Here is an 18,194-nt window from a genome sequence, read left to right as displayed (position 1 = left end):
CTATTTACATCCTGGGAGGAAGTGAGTGCTTATGCAGTTAGAACTACTAGAGCATATACAACGTTTTGCATTTTTTAAAAATGTGCTTATTTCTAGAAACAAACAAGCGTATTTAAATCAGGAGAAAAAAATATTTGCTTTTGAAGAGCACCTTTTTATAGTGGAAAATGTGCCTAAATGGGGAGGCCCCACAAAGTATGTGGGAACAATGTGTTTGGTTAGAAACACTGAGCATATTTTGGTTAAAAAAGACACACCATCAGTGAAAACATGAAGGTTTCACTGTGATATTAAAAAGCACAACATCCTCACTGAATCTGGTAAATGTCAGCATCCGTGGCCTGCAAACTCATCCATTATTCCAACCGACCACATAACTGAAGAGCTGGGCTTCCACAGAAATAGAGACAATGGTTACAGGGCAATGACGTCAGAGCACCCAAGGAAGATTCCTGACAAGGCTCCTCCCAGCCTGGGCTGGTTGACTTCGGGGAGCAGGACGGTTCTCAGAGGTGCTGGGTTGGGCTAACAAGAAGCCACGGGCTTCGGAAGGATGAAGCAACACCTCTGCCCTCTGATGAATACAGCGGAATGATTCTTCTTACCTGGGAAAGATTATCTGCAGCCTCCAACCACAGGGCTTCCCAAGGTGGGGAAATCAAGCCAGGTTCTCAGGCAAGTAAGTACACACAGATGTTCGCAAGCACTCCGTCTGGCGGCAGTGTGCGGTTCCGGAAGGACGTCGTGGTGCTGATGACCACAAGATGCACACACCCAACAAGCATCTGATGGGGTTGTCAGACAGATAAATATGACGGGGAAGTCCTCATCTAAGGAAGCCCGGAGGCCAGGGTGGAAAATGAACCTCTGCACTGCACCATGGGGGAAGGAATGTATCTGCTCCAGAAGAAGCACAGAGAGGGCTGACGACCCAGATAAAGTAGTGACTTAAGAATGACAGCTTGGCCTCAGAATGGAAGCTTCTATTTAGTTTTTAATTGGCATTGATTTACAAGTTGGTTGTTTCTTGTTTTATAATGTTTTCAATTGTTGCGTGGAAGACTGCCAAGTAACAGTGGACACTGGCAGAGAACAGACTGCTATTCTAGGGGTTCCGGCCACAAGCCCCCTGCACTGAAAGTCGGGTCTGCAATCACTCCCTCAGGAACAATTGTTTGCCTAAGGCAGCAGTCGCTTTCTCCCCTTCAAAGGAGAAACTTGAGAAGATTCCAGCAGGAGTCATGTGGTTAGGGTAACCACTGGTGGTTTGGATTCCATTTCACAGATTCACAGCAGACAACGAGATTTACCCCTGGTACAGAGATGCCATAAACTCCACCAACCACTGACCACCTACCAATGAGAGCGGAGCCATCTGCCAACCTGGGAGAGGCAAGTGCGGCAGACAAGCATGAGGACGAATGACGCACTAACTCGCAGAGGTAAAACACCTTGAACAACGAGTTCAGGACCCAGTTAAGTCTGCACATCTTATGAACTGGACATGACAACCCTGAAAGGGCACCAAAGGGGTTTCTGCAACATTCCTTCCCAGTGGTGAGCTGGTGACCCAGCTCTCTGAAAAAATAGCCCTGATTGGTAGCTTCTGCCAATTCCCATGGTGTAAATACTCCCACTGTGGCTGATTTCCAGTTACCAAAGGTTGACCAACCAGCTTACAAAATTCCTATTTAATAATCAGCTCTGGAGAGTCAATAAAACTGGCTCCCGTGTGCCACTGGGGCTGGATGCGACAGACGACCCAATCTTTCATGATGAGTTCTCAGCAGGGCTTAAGTCTGGGACGATTGATTACCTTCTCTCTACTAGACAGGTTGGTTGGGTGCTGTCTTCAAGGGCAAGAGGCCAATATTCTCATCATCCGATGAGAGACAAGAAATAAATACGGCTTTAAGAATCCTGTGTCTCTTGGACAAAGTAACATGGTGTAAGCTTACCACTAAACTTAGTAACTTTAGTAGGATTGCCCAGATTTAGAAAGTTCTACATGTGCCTCTTTGGTTACACTATTCTCAGGGGATTAAACCCCTCACTTTGTACCCCCCTCGAAGAGAACTAAGAGCTCTTTCCTCTGGGGCAGTTTTAAAACGTTCAGGAGTAAACAAAAAGCCCTCTTCAAAATGTTTATTAAGAAATAGAAACAAACGAAAAAATGCTTTAGAAACTGTATTTGTACAACAAGATAAATGTAGTTTTTCTTTGAGACACCGGTTGAGAGTTTCTATGTAACACATCTGACGTCACCATTCCAAGATGAATTGACTACCATGTAAACTTTGCCCCGCTTAAAAGGTGAGTAAAAGTAAAGGAAGTTAAAAAAAATCTGTGCGTGCGGGGGTATCACTGGCCACTTGCAAACCACCACTTCACTGCTAACTTTTATCCAAGGAACCAACCTCATCAAAACCTGCAAGAGGGTGTACGAGTGAGCTGTTCCATGAACTAAGATGGAACGAGGCAAGCTGAAAGCCACGCAAAGCTACCAAAGCTGCGTGGGAGCAGAGCAGGGCTGTGAAACTGAAACGCACACCCCGAGGGGGCTAGACAACCAGGTGGGAAATCCTGCCCCACGTAGTTCATGAAGAATGAATGTTCACAGTCTAAATGTAGACAACAAAGCTGACAATGGGCCCAAGAGCAATATGGAATTCACCAGTTTACAATTCCACAAGAATGGGGAATCTCTGAATGGCAGAAGGAGGCAGCAACAGCCAGAGATGGCAGACAGATGAGAACACCAACAGCATCTTCTAAGTGATGCAGGGAAAGAGGCGTAAGCCTCCCTGTAAATTCTTGGGCCTGAGTACTTGGCTACCGAGAAAAGAAAACTGTCAAGAAATGAACATAAAGAGCCAAGTCTCACACTGACAGAGAGAGAGGCTGTATTATTACAGGGACGAGAAGGAATCCATGAAGCCCACAGGGCCGGGAGCAGAAGCAGGGCTCAGAGGAGGAGCCCTGAAAGAGAGAGGCAGCAGGGCATGCTGAGCTGTTTGGGGGCAGAACACAATGGAACCATTGAGCCCAACTGCGTCCCATCAGCAACTTCATCACCACAGAGACGCTCTCATCAGCCAGACTAAACTGGACATGGCACAAGGGGGGCTCAGGGTTACAACGGCAGACTCTGGTGGGAACAGGGGGATGTGACAATCTGAGGAAAAAGTAACACCTACTGGATGTCACTGGCTTGAGAGCTCATAGAAACCCAAAAGGCCAATAGCCCCTCAGGCCTTGATCAGGGTGCCCAGGGTCACCTGAGGTTTGAACCAAAGTGCTGAGGTTTTAAATGTAACCAAAATTTCAGGAGAGAGGCCAATTCATAGATGAAATAGCAAGGCCCCAGAAGGGGACCAACTAATTTTTCTTGATCTTTATCAATATGTTTCATTTTCAAGGTGCTCCTTGTAGAAACACAGACACACGCACACATTCCCACGTCCTCCCCCAATTAGTAGGATGTGGGGTTTCACAATGTGTGACAGACTGATCCAATTTTGGTTAAGTTCGGGAAGCCCTCCAAATTTCGGTGGTTGGTCGAGGGACAAAGAGATCTTTAAAAACTGGTGTTACAAAGGATTCAGGCCTATCCATGGCTTTGTCCTGGATGCCAGGATGGAGCGCGGCCGTGGACGCTGGGGTGCAGGGCTGGTGGGGGCACGCAAAACAGTAGCAAAAGAAGAAACACCCTGTACGTGGATGGAATCAGGCTGGGAGGGCCAGCTTCAGCAGGAGAGCATTCTCTGATCCCAACGTGGACCTAATCCCAGGACTGGAATACATTTATTCAACCTTTACCATGGCTCCAAAACCGCCCCTCTCTGTCAGGGAGGCGCTCTCGCTCAGCTCGGCTAGGCTGGTCAGGCTGGCACCACGGGCCCCATCGAGCGCCTCGTTGCCCTGCTCCAGGCTCCTGTGGGCATCCTGGTAGCTTTCGTGCAGCTGGGAAAGTCTGCTTCTTGCCTGTCCAACAAAGACATCACCAGCATCAAGTGGGGTTTGAGGAAAATGTGTCAGGCGAGACGTTTTTTCTCCTAACATCCAACTCTGAGCGATTCACGTGGCTAACTAAATTACCCATCTACAGAGCAGACGATCCCTGTTGCCATGTTTACAAGAAGTGAGACAGCTTGTAAATCAAGACAGGGCCCTTCTCACTGCCCCGTGAGGCTTCTTTGTATCCCCAGCCCCTGAGAGAGGTACACATTCAAACAAACATTTGTTGATTCTGAATAAACTGAAATCAGACAAAATCCAGATTCACAATCTTGTTCAAAGTCATATTCGACAGCCATTTTCTTCTATCGAGTTTTTATTACCCCATCTGCTTCTCCTTGTTCCTGGAGAAGGAATGTGAGGCCAGGAAAAGGAAGACAATCTGTGAAGTCAGACAGACCCAGGCATGCATCTTAACTGTCTCGTACACGCTCTGTGACCTCAGGCTGGTGAGCTAATCCTCTGGTTTCCTTGTCTTCAAAATGAAGCATTAGAAATTATGAGCAAAACACCTTCTGCAGTGTTGGCAGGGTTGGGCATTAATAAGGAGCAGCTATTACTATTATTATCCATATTATTATTACTAACATACACTACGTCTTGGCTCTTTTGTACATTTTACAAACTCTAAGGGCTGGAAGGGAAAGATTTAAGATAATCCTACAGATATTAATTAACAACAAAGCACAATATAGAGTACAAAATCCCTGCTATGTGTCTGTGATCAACTTTTGTCTGTAAACTGGCAAAAACAGCAAAGAGAACAAATCAGTCAAGAAAGGCAGCACGACCAGCCATTTCAATATCACCCAGGGCAAACATGACCCCACTCTGTAGATGGGACAGGGAGGGCCAGTGAGGAGGCCTTGAGTCATTACATAACAGGGAGCAGGAAATGAGCCCTCCCTCTGCTGGCAAGCAGTGGCTGCAGGCCTCAAGGCCTTCACATCAGGCAGGACGAGGGGGGAGCCCAGGCAGCCTGATGAACTGGAAGAGGGCCCTGCACGGGGCATTGCACATTACAGGGCGGGGCCTCCAAGATGCGCAGGCCTTCAAATTGTGTGGGGACAGAGGTGCTGGGACCTCTCTCTAACTCTGTCCCTCTTACTTGTGTGAGGACCAGGCTGGTGAGGGCACTTACCAAACCCAAGGCTCTCCCCAAGTGAGCAGTTAATGCCCTCGCCCAGCCCCCGCCCACTCCCCAAAAATGACGTGCATTCAGGCAGGGAAGTGGAAAGAGGCAAAGCAAACCACTGTGGGGCCACTCAGCATGATGCTAGAACCCACACTGGGGGCTCTCAGCACCTAAGCTCCAGGCCGGTACGACAGCTTCTAAGAAGAGAACCTAACGTAAATGAGGTGGGTGCGAGCAAAGGAACGAGCGGCCACGGCACAGACACTTGGGCCCACTGGTAACACACACCAACGTGACAGCTCACAACAGCTACTCCGCTTGGCAAAAGACTCCAGAAGACCCTGGGCAGCAGCCAGCCACGGTGGGGCCCACCCAGGGGGGGAGACAGATACCTGGTTGATTTCGTCTTGGGTGGATTTCAGGGACTTGATGATAGTTTCCAGCTGCACTTTCCCAGCCTGAATGCTCTGCTCCAGCTGGGTCTCTTCCTGCTGCAGCCGGTTCAGCTCAGATTTGGCCCGGTTCAGGTCGTCTTCCTGGGACTTAAGGTCGGATTCCTGAGACTGGATCTGGGTCTTCAATGATGAAATCTGAAATGGGATGAAATATGACTCTGATGAAGAATTGTGGTTTACATCCTTGGAACAAGCTAACCCAGGGAGGTGGACACCAGCCCAAAGCCCAGACGCCTGGCTTCCTTACAGGGCCCTAGCTCCATGCCCAAAACAAAGACAGAAATGACAAGGCAGACATGCTCACCCCCATGTGACCAACAAGAAGGTCACTTTGGGATAAGGAGGAATGCGACCTGGGATAAGCACAGGTAATCTGTCTGTCCTCCAGGGGCTGAACGTCCCCATACAAGGCCTCAGAGGGGGACGTAAGGGCTTTACAATCTGCTGAGGCTGCAGCCTCCCTATAATGAGCAGTGAAGACACCAGAGGAGGGGAGGAGGCACGTTAGCACCCCCGTGCTGTGGGGAACAGGCCAGGGTGGGGCATCCATACACACATGTTCGTGGGGACCGAGGCCATTCACTTACACAACTCAGTGGGTGAAACTGAGGTCAGGCCACAAATGCTTAGACACTTTTCCAAACAATACGTTCAACTACTTGATTAAACTGGCAGGACATCTCAGCCTTGTGTTTCAAGGTCACCATGAGCTCAGAGAAGCCTGCAGGAAGCCCCTTACCAATGCTGGGCAGGGATGGGACTCACCATCTGAGTCTCGTCCTGGCACTTCTGCCTGACGTCACTTAGCATGTCCCGGAGCTTGGCCTTCTGCTGGTCCATTTCATCCAGGCGATCTTGGGCATCCTGCTTCTGAGCTTCTAGCTCTTGCAAACTGCTTGTTTCCCGGTCTAAATCATTTTGTAATTCCTAGGGAAGGGTTGCATAAATTTACTTGAGACTGCTGAGACAGGGCACATCTGAGATAACATGGTCAGAGCCTGGGCTGGAGCCCCCAGGATGTCCTACAAAACCACCCCCTGATCCGGCATCCTGCACACACCTGCTTCACACACGCATGCATCTCAACTTGGCAGCCCTGGCTCAATCTCTCACTAGTCCCTCAGCAAATATATACTGATGGCCTAAGAGAAGCCAGGGGCCAGGAGAGGGGCTGGCTTCCCAGCAAGAAGGGCTCCTCAGTGATGTGTGGTTGGGGATGGGGAGGAGAGAGGGACACCCAAACACAAATGAACTGGGACAAAAGGCACAAAGAGACAGCAGGGGTGCTGTCAGCTGGAGTCACGGGGGGCACGGGGAGAGAGAGTGACGCTACACGGGCAGAGAAGACCCCCACAGAAGTACCACTTAGGAAGGACCTGAAGGACAAGCAGGTGGCAGTCAGGAAACGAGTGAGGACGGAGGCCTGGTGGAAGGGGCCACAGGCGCCCTGACGAGGGGAAGGGGGTGGCCCGCTCCAGCTAGAGCAAAGGGCAGCAGAGGCCACGCCAAAGAGACTGCCTCGCTTCTGCAGCGGGAAGCCCTGCAGGACACTCCAGCATGGGAGTCAGACATGACGATTCTCCATTGCTAAGCTCCTGCCAAGCAGGCAGTCTCTATCAAGAGGGCCAGTGCAGGCAACCTGGCCCCAACCAGATTGTAGGAAAAGTATCCTAGAGGTGTGTGGGCATGTCACACACGCAGCATCTGTGAGGCAACATCTGCAAACAATGCAAATCTCTACCCAGAGGGGCTGGCCGAGAATGTGTGGTACAGCCCACCTCAAGGGACGCCGCCTCTCGTGCTCCCGAGTTACAATGTGACTGGCTGTGTACACTGTACAAACAGGAAGGGGAGCATATGTGTAGACGTCTCTCCTTAAACACGCACATGACCTTTCTGGAAAGCCTTGCAGGACCAAATCAACTGCCGTTCTCAGGGGCCGAAGGGGAGGGTGGGAGGCTTCTTGTCTTTGACTGTCAACCAAATGTCTTACCAAACGTCTCGTAACTAAACCTGAAATAACGGATGGGCATGGCAGAGGAGGGCTGACAGAGGGAACAGGGACGGCAGGGAGGGGACCTGGGCCTGGGTGAAGTGGTGGCCGCGGGACTCAAAGGAAGGGGTGCATTTCAGGGGACCCTTGGGAGTAAGGGAGGACGGGGGTGGTGAGGTCGATCCCCAGGGCTGGCCTGGGCTAGGGTGGCTGTTGCCATTTCAGGAGTAAACCCAAAGCAGGCACAGGGTCTCTCTCTCTCTGCTACAAGGACAAAAATGTCATGGCTTTCTCCTCTCTCAACAGCTAAAATACAACTCTGAGTTATTTTGGGGAGCTGGGTTCTCTGCTCCCCAGTGTCTTCTGCCTTTAACTCAACAAGTGGGTCTTGAGTCTGACAAGTTGGGGATGATAACACAGACTGTTTGGAAGGGGGTTGGTGGTGGAGAGTCCAGGACATCGGTTTGACTCATCTGAGGGAAGGACAAGTGATGGGGGAGGGGGACATGAAGGAGGGAGGAGGGTCAGGCCTAGTGGGGTAGCCTGGGACACCAGGTGGCCAACAGCCTGGGACATCAAGGAATCTGGGCCTCATCCTGTAACAGAGAAGAGAGCATCAAAGAGCCCCACAAGGACAAAGACCCACCAGCTCGTGGTTAGGAACATGCTGGGGTCAGAGTGGGGGAGGTACCTGAGCAAAGAGAAGACAGAAATAACCCAGACAACCTACTCATTGCAATCCCCACCGGAATCCCAGCCGGCTTCTGTGCAAAAACTGACAAGCTGATGCTAAAATTCATAAGGAAATGTAAGGGATCCAGAATAGACAAAACAATCTTGAAAAAAGAAGAGCAAAATTGGAAGACTCACACTTTTTGATTTCAAAACTCACTACAAAGCTAGTCATCAAGGCAGTGTGGTGCTGGCACAGGGAGAGCCATAAGGATCAGTGGATGGAACTGAGAGTCCAGACAGAAACCCACCCATCCAGGGCCGACTGATTTTCTACAATGCAGCCAAGACCATTCAATGGGGACAGAACAGTCTCTTCAACAGACAGTGCTGGGACAACTGGATCTCCACACGCAAAAGAGTGAAGCTGAACCCCTACCTCACAGCATATGCAAAAATTAACTCAAGAGTGAAGCTGGACCCCTACCTCACACCATATGCAAAAATTAACTCAAAACAGATCACAGACCTGAATGTAAGAGCTAAAACTATAAAACTCTTTAAAAAAAAAATGTGGGGTAAATCCCTCTGACCTTAGATTTGGCAATGGGTGCTTCAAAGGACACCATCGGGCCAGCCCCGTGGCTTAGTGGTTGAGTGTGCACGCTCCGCTACTAGAGGCCTGGGTTCTGGTCCCGGGCGCACACCGACGCACTGCTTCTCCAGCCATGCTGAGGGCGCATCCCACATACAGTGACTGGAAGGATGTGTACTTGTGACATGCGGCTATCTACTGGGGCTTTTGGGGAAAAAAAAAAGGAGGAGGACTGGCAATAGATGTTAGCTCAGAGCTGGTCTTCCTCAGCAACAAGAGGAGGATTAGCATGGATGTTAGTTTAGGGCTGATCTTCCTCACAAAAAAAAAAAAAAAAAGGACACCATCAAGAAAGTGAAAAGACAACCCACAGATGGGACACAATATTTGCAAATCATATTATCTGACAAGGGACTTGTATCTAGAAAATATAAGGAACTCTTACAACTCAGCTATAAAATGACAACCCAATTAAAAATGGGCAAAGAATCTGAATTGATTTTTCTCCAAAGAAGTTACACAAATGGCCAATAAGCACATAAAAAGATGTTCAACATCATTAGGGAAAGCATGATGGGCAATGAGATACCACTCCACACTCACTAGCCAGACTATAATAAAAAATGGGAAATAACAAGTGCTGCTGAGGATGTGGAGAAACTGGAACCCTCATGCATTGCTGGTGGGAATGTAAAATGGGGAAGCCACTTTGGAAAACAGTCTGGCAGTTTCTCAAAAGGTTAAACGGAGAGTTATCATATGACCCAGCAATTTTACTCTCAAGAGAAGTGAAATCATCTGTCCACATAAAAACTTGCACATTAATGTTCATAGTGGCATTATTCACAACAGCCAAAAATTGGAAAAACCCAAATATCCGTCCACTGAGGAACAGATGAATAAAACGTGGTCCAGCCAGACAATGAAGTATTATTCAGCCATAAAAAGGACTGAAGCCCTGACACACGCTACAACATGGATGAACCTTGAAAACCTCACACTGAGTGAAATAAGCCAGACACAAAAGGCCACACAGTGTGTGATTCCATTTATACCAAACGTCCAGAACGGGCAAATCCACAGAGACAAAAAGCAGATTAGTGATTGCCAGGGGCTGGGTAGCGGGAATGGGGAGTGACTGCTGATGGGGATGGGGTTTCTTTTTGGGGTGATGGGAATGTTCTATAATTGATCATGGTGATGGTTGTACAACTCTGTGCACATACTAAAAACCACTGGATTATACACTTTAAATGGATGAATCGTATGGATTGTGAATTATATCTCAATAAAGCTGTTGTTACAAAAACAACACAAAACAAACAATCAGACACAGCGGTCGAAGGCCCTGATCAGGATGGTAGTGACAGAGAGACGAGAGATCCCCAGGCCGGGATGGAGAATGGGGACCATGTGAACAAGAGGACTGGGGGGGCTGAGGCTTCCGCTGCTTAAAACTCAACGCCAACTGACGTGAGGACCAAGGCCTCCTACTCCATGCTGGGCCCTGACTGCAGCCTCTGCTAGCGGGGATGGCGTGTGAGCTCCTGGCCTGACTCACCTGGGAAAAAACCAAAGTCACATCTGGTTTTCATAGAGGAACTTTAAAAACACAGTCTCTGTCTCTGACCAAGGAGCTGCCACCAACCCTACAGCAGAGCCCTGTCCTGGCCTGCTGACAAATGAGGCCCCCAAGGAATGGGGGCTGGCCTGGCTGGTGCTGGGTCCCCTCCCAGCTCTGTAGGGCTGTCGGGGTGCACACAGACCCCACCATCTCAAAGGCTGTAGGTGTGTGCTGTCAGAGCCCACCAGCCAGGGCTCCAAGTGGCCTCACCAAGCCTGCCACAGACGATAGGACAGCACCCCCAGATGTCAGAGCAAGTCTCTGCAAAGACCCAACGGCTTGCTCAGAATCACCCGGCGGGGCTGGCCCAGTGGTGTAGTGGTTAGGTTTGGCATGCTCCGCTGCGGCGGCCCAGGGCTCGTGAGTTCGGATCCCAGGCTCGTACCTATGCACCGCTCATCAAGCCATGCTGAGGCGACATCCTACATACAAAATAGAGGAGGACTGGGATAGATGTTAGCTCAGGGCGAATCTTCCTCAAGCAAAAAGAGGAAGATTGGCAACAGATGTTAGCTCTGAGCCAATCTTCCTCACCAAAAAAAAAAAAAGAAGAAGAAGAAGAAGACAAAAAAAATTAAATTAATAAAATTAAAAAAAAAAAAAGGAATCACCCAGGAGCAGGCGCCAGAGACCTGGTGACTGGTTTCCCTAGTAGTTAAAGGACATCACAGTACCCAGATCCTCGGGGACCAGAATGCAAATCGAAGCTCGTTCAGGATGACCCAGACACAATGGGAAGGGAGAACCGCCCAGGCATCCATATGGCCGGGCCAAGGCCGAGGCACGAGGGAAGATGAGGCTGGCTCCGCCTCACCAAAGGACTGAAAAGATGGAGGATGAGTGCTGTGGGTGATAAGGGCTCTGTGTCTGAGGGGTCAGTTCTAGGACACGAGTGGAAATCAGAGAGCTGAGGTGAGAATAAAATGACAGGATTCAGAAAAATATAGTCGCTTCACCTGCAAGGTGGTCTTATAACTGAAGCAGCTCACTCAAGCAAAATGCACTTAATACTAGAGGCAGGCCAGTCTCTGCCTTCCAATCCAGAACATTCCAGGAGACCATCTAAGGACCAATCCTCACCTGCCAACATGCACAGAGAGTGAGACACCAGGAAAGAAGAGTGTGGACACTGCACAGCATGAACGGATGTCAGTCCCGAAGAGGGGTGGGCACACCCACCCCACCTCACCTACAGTCCACAACTATGACAGAGGCCATTTCCCACAGGCTGGCGGACAGACATCACGTGCCATCTACTCTGTGTCTCACCGAGTCCTCTAGCCCCTTGTAGGGAGGTGCAGCGGAGCGAGGAGGGCTGCCCAGCAGCCCATGAGCCCGACTGAGTTGGGCACAGCTTCCCCTGGCCTGGCTTGGGTCCACGGCCCAAGAAGTAGCCCCAAAAGAACCAGCCACTCACGCAGCACGCACTGCAGCCAGACGCTGCTCTTGGCTCTGGCAGAGTAGCCCAAGCACTGATCCTTGCTGCGCCTCCAGCTGGGGAGATGGAAGCTGGCCCAGCCATACAGGTCACCCAGGGGGCACTGGAGTCCTGACTGTTTGGCTGTGCTCCTCCTTCCCCCCGGCCCAAGCTTGGGAGCACGCAAAGCCCCCAAGCAGAGACCACCAGTCCCAGATCAGTCTCACTATCAGGGCCAACTGGAGTCCCCTCATGGTGGCAGCGCCTTCTCTATCCATTCAGACCCGAGACATCACAGGAACCTATGTCTCTTCAAGGGCTTGGCTCCCAGGCGCTGACTGCTTTGCTCCCGGCACAGCCTCCCCTCTGCTCAGACGACCTGAGAACAGGCGTGGCCGCCAAGTGAGCACTGAGCACATGCCAGAACCTGTGCTCCAGCCCCACAACCCAGGGAAGCAGACACTCATTACCAACGTCACAGGAGGCCCAGAGATGTGAAAGAAACTTGCCCAGGGTCACACAGCTGCTAAGGAGCGCTGGGTTTGAGCCAGGCAGTCTGACCACCACAGTTTCTGCTGTCACCACCACCCACAAGGAGACACTCCAAGCAGGACTGTCCTAAGAATAGGTTAGAGGCCACTGCCTGAAACTCAAAACCTCATGCTGAGTGAGAGAAGCCAGACACAAAGGCATCATGCTGTAAGACTCCATCTATGTGAAACGTCCAGAACAGGCAAATCCAGAGAGACAGAAGCAGATCAGTGTGGCCACGGGCTGGGGAGGGGGATGGTGAGTCACTGCTCAGGGGATGAGGGTTTCCTTTCGGGGTGTTGGGAATGCTCTGGAACTAGACAGAGGTGACGATTAAGCAACATAATGAATAGGCTAAAAACCACTAAATGGTATGCTTTAAAATAGTGAATTTTACGTTATGTGAATTATATATCTTAATCAAAAAGAAAGAAGCCCCTGGCTATGGTTATAAGAAACTTAAAAACTTCACTTGGAAGCCCCCACGAGCTCGAGTTTCCAACGAGCGCAGAGCCACCTCCCCTTGCCCCGTCCACACCACTGACGGGGCTCCCTACACTGTAGTTGACACAAGGTCCACCTGACCAAACGTGCAGCGTGCTTACCTGTACCTCGTTGGTTTTCTGTCTGATGGCCTCTTCCTTTTCTCTAATGTCTTGTTCCAGTGAGTATTTCTCCCTGAGGGTTTAAAAAAGATTTCACGAAACACAGATAAGAGTGAATAACTTGATTTCACGAAACACAGATAAAAATGAATAAATCAACCGTCACCACAGTGCATACTCTCCACCCTGACTTCTCAAGCCCAATTCATCCATTCCACAAAGCCCCACCTCAGCTGACTCCTCTGACCCTTCTTGGTGGGGACGGAAGTCTAGGAACGACCCCCAGTGACCTTTGCCCTATGTAATCCCCTCCCCTCCAAGTGTGAGTGGAAACTGTGGGGACGAGGAGGCATTGCTCCCAGCATGGCCACGCAGCCCTTTAAAGCAGAACGTTTTCAAAGAGGAAGCCAGAGCGATGCTCAGGGTGAGAGGACTCGATGCACCCCCGCTGACACTGAAGACGGGGGGGCCATGAGAGGGGGAGCACAGGTGGCCTCTCCAAGCAGAACGAGCCCCTGCCACACCCAGCATGGAAAGGAGACCCCGGACCCAGAGCTGCAAGGAACTGGGCTCGGATTCCAATTCTCCCCCTGGCTGGGTTGACACCTTGACCTTGGCCCTGTAAGACCCTGAGCAGGGAGCCCAGTGGAGCCCGCCTAGACTTCTGGTCTACAGAGCTGTGCGCTAATAATCTGCAGTGTTTTAAGCCACTACATTTGTGGCAATTTGTGACACGGCAAGAGAAAACTAAGACAGTCTCCCAATCCTCTATGCACTGGCCCACCGAATGGCAAGGGTCCCCGGCTCTGAAGCAGCAGGCACACACCACGAGAGGCACCTGCCTTCACGGTGCTCATAGGCCAGTGGGGGAGACAGGTGACAAGTCAACGCACAGATGAATGTAACGTGAGTGACACAAAGGGAAACCCAACGAGATAAGGAAAGGGGGTGGGTGCTGTCTCACAGAGCACAGCCGGAGGGTTCTCTGAGGAAGCAGTCTGTGAATGGAAACCTGGTGGGAAAACGTTCTAGTCAAGAGAAAGGCAAAGCCCAGCTGGGAGAGCCACATGGAGAAGTTTGAATGCAAAGCAGGGTGGGGAGTCCAGAGGCCTAGCAGCAAGAAGTGGCAGTGAGGGTCTCTCTGCCAGCTCTGGCAGCTGTCCCCTCCAAGGACGCTGTGGCTGGCGTTATGCATACCAGGTGCTGGGGGGGGGGTCGCGGGGGGGGCCCTGCCTGTCTCCTCAGCCGCACACAGCTCCCCAGGCAGCAACCAGCCTTGCTCTCCTCCTTCCGGAACATTTGTGTCCCTCCACTTTTCATACGCTGAAACCCTAACCTCCAATGTAATGGTATCAGAAGTGGGGCCCTTGGGAGGTGATTAGGTCATGAGGGTCCCATTAATGGGATTAGTGCCCTTATAAAAGGGACCCCAGAGAGCTCCTGGCCCCTTCTGCCATGTGAGGACACAGCGAGTAGACACCATCTGTGAACCAGAAGTGGGCCCCAGCAGACAGCAGATCTCCCCATGCCTCGATCTGGACTTCTAGCCTCCGGGGCTCTGAGAAGTAAATGTCGGTTGTGTGAGCCCCCCAGGCTGTGACAGTTTGTTACAGCAGCTGGAACACTCCTCTTGTGCCTAAAGGTACTGTCTCAGTGGCAGGAACCTCAAGGCGCCAACAAACTCTGCCTCCCCTACGGGGAACTCTGCACTTGCATGACAATAGGTCTTTGAGACATTCAGCCAGACACAAACTAGCTGTGAGCATCTGAATATTCATTTCCACAAGCCTAAGAACTACCTAACAATATAACATTCCCTTCAAACCCACCGTTGTGACTGGACCTAGTAGCAAGGGGAGAGGCACGTTTCCCCATGCCCCCACAATCCACAGCCTGCTGGGGGCCGCTCCAGGCCTGGCCTCCGCAGTTGTGCACACACCTGCTTCTTTGCCTTCACTGGGAAACACTCCCAGCTCCGGAGGCCAGCTCTGACCTGATTCAGACACCACCATCCCTTCCAAGACCCCGACCCTTGCATTATAGTGCACCCTCCCCCTTCATCTGCAGTCCTGATTAACGGGCCTGCCTGGGCTCTAGGACACTGGCCCTCGGTCCTCACAGACCCTCTTAGTCTTGCTAGGCTGCACATGCTGATCTCTGCTTTGGAAATATGGCCCTTGTGAGCTGGCAACAGAACAGGAGCCATCCTCTGGGCTGAGCACAAAGCAGGGAGTCTGGCTTCAGCAGGCAGCTGAGGCTGAGGCTTTGTGAACAGCCACCCACCTAAAGGGTCCCACTCAATGTCTGACCTGCCTTTGCTTCTCAGGGCTCTGCTCTGCTAGGGGCACAAACCACGCCCAAGGGGCCTCCAGCTGTGAGCAGGATCCAGCCCGCTTTTGCCATTTTCATTTTCAATCAAGCAAGCACTCCCTTTCCCATGGAGGGCAAAGCACCTTTAAGCTCTTCTGCTCGGTGCCTGACCCCATCTCCATCCAAGCAGGAGTGTGCCCTCCCCCAGAACTAACTGGAAAGAGGACACTGCTCTGAAGAGGATCACAGGGGCGTACAGGAAGCGGATGTATTGCTTTCTGCTGGACTCCAAGAGTACAGACACTGCATCCAAAGCCCTCGTTTACAGGTGGGGAAACCGAGGCAGGGGCGCAGGGAGTGGAGCCGGAGACCTTGACATGAGGCCCCTCGCACAGTTTAGCTGTTGATCCTAAGCCACTAACTTGCCATCTGAGACTTGGTCGCTTTATGTGTCGAGGGATAACAAGGCCTTCCTGGTTGAGGAGTGGGCTGAGGCTGCCTAGCAACACTTTGCCGGAGACCCTTCGGCCCACAGTGGCTCCAACCAAGGACATCCTTACTCGAGCTCATTAAGTCAATTCAGGAACTTGGGAATCTTGTGTCCCTCCTTTCTGCTGAACAAACTTGTCATGGTCAACTTTCCACATGTTTCATAAGGCCCTGATATTTCCAGTAACAACCTGGGATAGGGTTTGTGTGAGGTTCGGAATCTGAGGGGTAGGAGCCGCTTTAACATACCTCTGTAACTGGGCAATCTCTTGACTGATGTCATCAAGTTCCTTCACACCAGTAAACTCCCCTGATCCAAGAGAACTTGAACTGTCCTAGAACCAAGTTCAGACACAGAATTATTAATGAGCAAGCTGACCTCACTGCACAGTAAGAACTAGTAGGTCTCAGAATGGGGGTAAAATCATTTCTTTCCAGCCCCCAGCTTGGGAACTATCTGGGCGGCCCAGTCACACCCCCGGGGCCCCGGGTGAAGTCTGGGCCACCCAGGCGCTCCCTGCTCACATGAGCCACCAGCACCACCTGGTGGCAAGCTGCAGGAAGCGACGCAAACACGACAGGGGTGCCGCCAGCGCTACTCACCGGGATGGGGGTGCCTCTCTCTGAGGGCGGGACCATGTCCGGTGAGAGGACTTGAGGAGGGTCGATGCCTTTACTGACCTTCTGCTGAATGAAATACATAGCTAACGCGAATTGGTCTTTGCTTAACTTCCCCGTTTGCCTCGTATCGGCCAGGGCCCTGAGAGAAACGTGGGGATGCTAATTACACATCACAGGCATTCAATTCAGCCTGCGCCACGTGTAGTACAAGTCACGGAACCCAGGCTTTTAAAAAATGGATGATGAAGACAATGACAATAAAAACAACAGGGCACAGCGGCAACTCCTTTTCTGCTGAACATCCCACTCCTGGGAAGCAGTCCCGGCACCCCCACCAAGCATCCTGCCCAAAGGCTGGTCAAGGAGGGGCTGTCGGGGCAGGAGGAGGCTCCTGGCCCAGCTGGAGAACCGCCAAGCCCCACCCGGCAGGCCAAGTAGCCTGTCCCTTGGGAAGACCTCACTGGCAGCAAGCAGAAACGCAACTGGCTCTTTACGGTGTGCACGCGGTGGACTGCGACGGTCCAGTACAGAACAGCCATTCCTACGGAAATGGAGGCTGGGGCTGAGTGTGCACGCTGGGACCCTGCCGCCCCCAGTTATCTGAACGGCGCAAGCCACTGGTTTTCCATGGGGCTGATAATAGCAGCATTTTGGGCTGTCATCATGAGGGGTCGGGACCTAGAAAGCGAGGCATGACTGTGCTACACTGTACAATCCCTCGATGCTCAAGTGTCCCTGCCCACGTGGCCTTCTGGCGTCCTGGCAGACAGGCAAGGGAGCATGCCTCACGCAGTAAGAATGAGGCCTCCACATCTGCGAAACACGCCTGCCCTTCGCTCACTCTGTCCACTCCACACGCACCCTCGCGTCCCGCTGCGCACGGTCAATGCGGAAGCAGCGAGGCCACTTCCTAATGCAGAGCAGAGGAGGGCGGAGCGCTTCAGCAGACTCAGGCCCAACACTGCGGGGAACAGGGCCGAGGGGCAGGGAGATGCGCTGAGCGTAGATGATAAAGGCCGGGTGAAGAATTGCCTCGTTCTTGTCATGGCTCGAGGGCAGGCTGTGACAACTTCACACTGTGACCATTTCTCCTCAGTCTGCCTTTGGGGGCCGGTCCTGCCATACGCTCACCCCACAGCCGCTCTGGGCTGCTCCCCATCTCAGAAGGAGCGTGGGCGCTGAGGCCACATGCCGGGAGCCCTGTCTCTGTCCGTGTCCGTCCGTGGTGGCCACCACGCTGCTGAGCAAGGCACCAGGCGCTCGTTGTCTCCCTGAGCTCCCCCTTGGCATGCTCTCTCCACCTCAGTCACGTCCCCTCCCCTGGCCACCGGCAGACCATCGAGACTTTTACTTCCCAAGAGGTTAACCTAGAGCTCGCTGGTTGGTCCTTTCCATCTGCTCCCTGCAGGCAATGCCTCTGATTTCCTTCCTTCAATCCAAGCACGTTCGTGACTTCACTGTCTCATCTACATGTCATTACACCACTTACAGGTTGAGGTGTATGTTATAAATTTCTTTCGCTGCATTGTCCCTTTACGTTATGATCGGGACAGTGTGTCGACACTTTTGAATTCCATGCACATCCATTTCAGCGTCATAAAGGTGGCACTGTGTTTTATCAGTTTCTAAAAGGGGGCACTGGATGTGAGGGGGCTGCTCCAGGCCTCCCCAGCCGTTCTGGTGACTGGCTCTGGGAGTCATGAGCTCCTTCAGAAGGAACGGCCCAATTT

General features: G+C 51.7%; 1 protein-coding gene across 12 annotated transcripts in view; it reads right to left on the bottom strand.

Annotated features, from left to right (window-relative positions):
* The window catches only part of EPS15L1 (epidermal growth factor receptor pathway substrate 15 like 1), a 96,849-nt gene that overhangs the window by 38,234 nt on the left and 40,421 nt on the right, over nucleotides 1–18,194 (bottom strand). For all 12 annotated transcript variants that reach the window (XR_015555148.1, XR_015555147.1, XR_015555149.1 and 9 more), the window contains exons 11-16: nucleotides 16,447–16,603; nucleotides 16,093–16,178; nucleotides 13,045–13,117; nucleotides 6,373–6,534; nucleotides 5,545–5,742; nucleotides 3,820–3,984 (exon numbers count right to left, since the gene is read on the bottom strand). Coding sequence is in view for 9 of the 12 variants with exons in the window: in XM_087443652.1 (XP_087299778.1) it covers nucleotides 3,820–3,984; nucleotides 5,545–5,742; nucleotides 6,373–6,534; nucleotides 13,045–13,117; nucleotides 16,093–16,178; nucleotides 16,447–16,603 (841 nt within the window). In the remaining 3 variants the exon portion in view is untranslated. The remainder of the gene's footprint in view (nucleotides 1–3,819; nucleotides 3,985–5,544; nucleotides 5,743–6,372; nucleotides 6,535–13,044; nucleotides 13,118–16,092; nucleotides 16,179–16,446; nucleotides 16,604–18,194) is intronic.

The sequence above is a fragment of the Ceratotherium simum genome, chromosome 18, assembly GCF_057802395.1.
Source record: "Ceratotherium simum simum isolate JZ-2026a chromosome 18, ASM5780239v1, whole genome shotgun sequence".
Taxonomy (NCBI): Eukaryota; Metazoa; Chordata; class Mammalia; order Perissodactyla; family Rhinocerotidae; genus Ceratotherium; species Ceratotherium simum.
The sequence above is the reverse complement of the archived record's forward strand: the minus strand, read 5'-3'. Positions and strand labels throughout refer to the sequence as shown.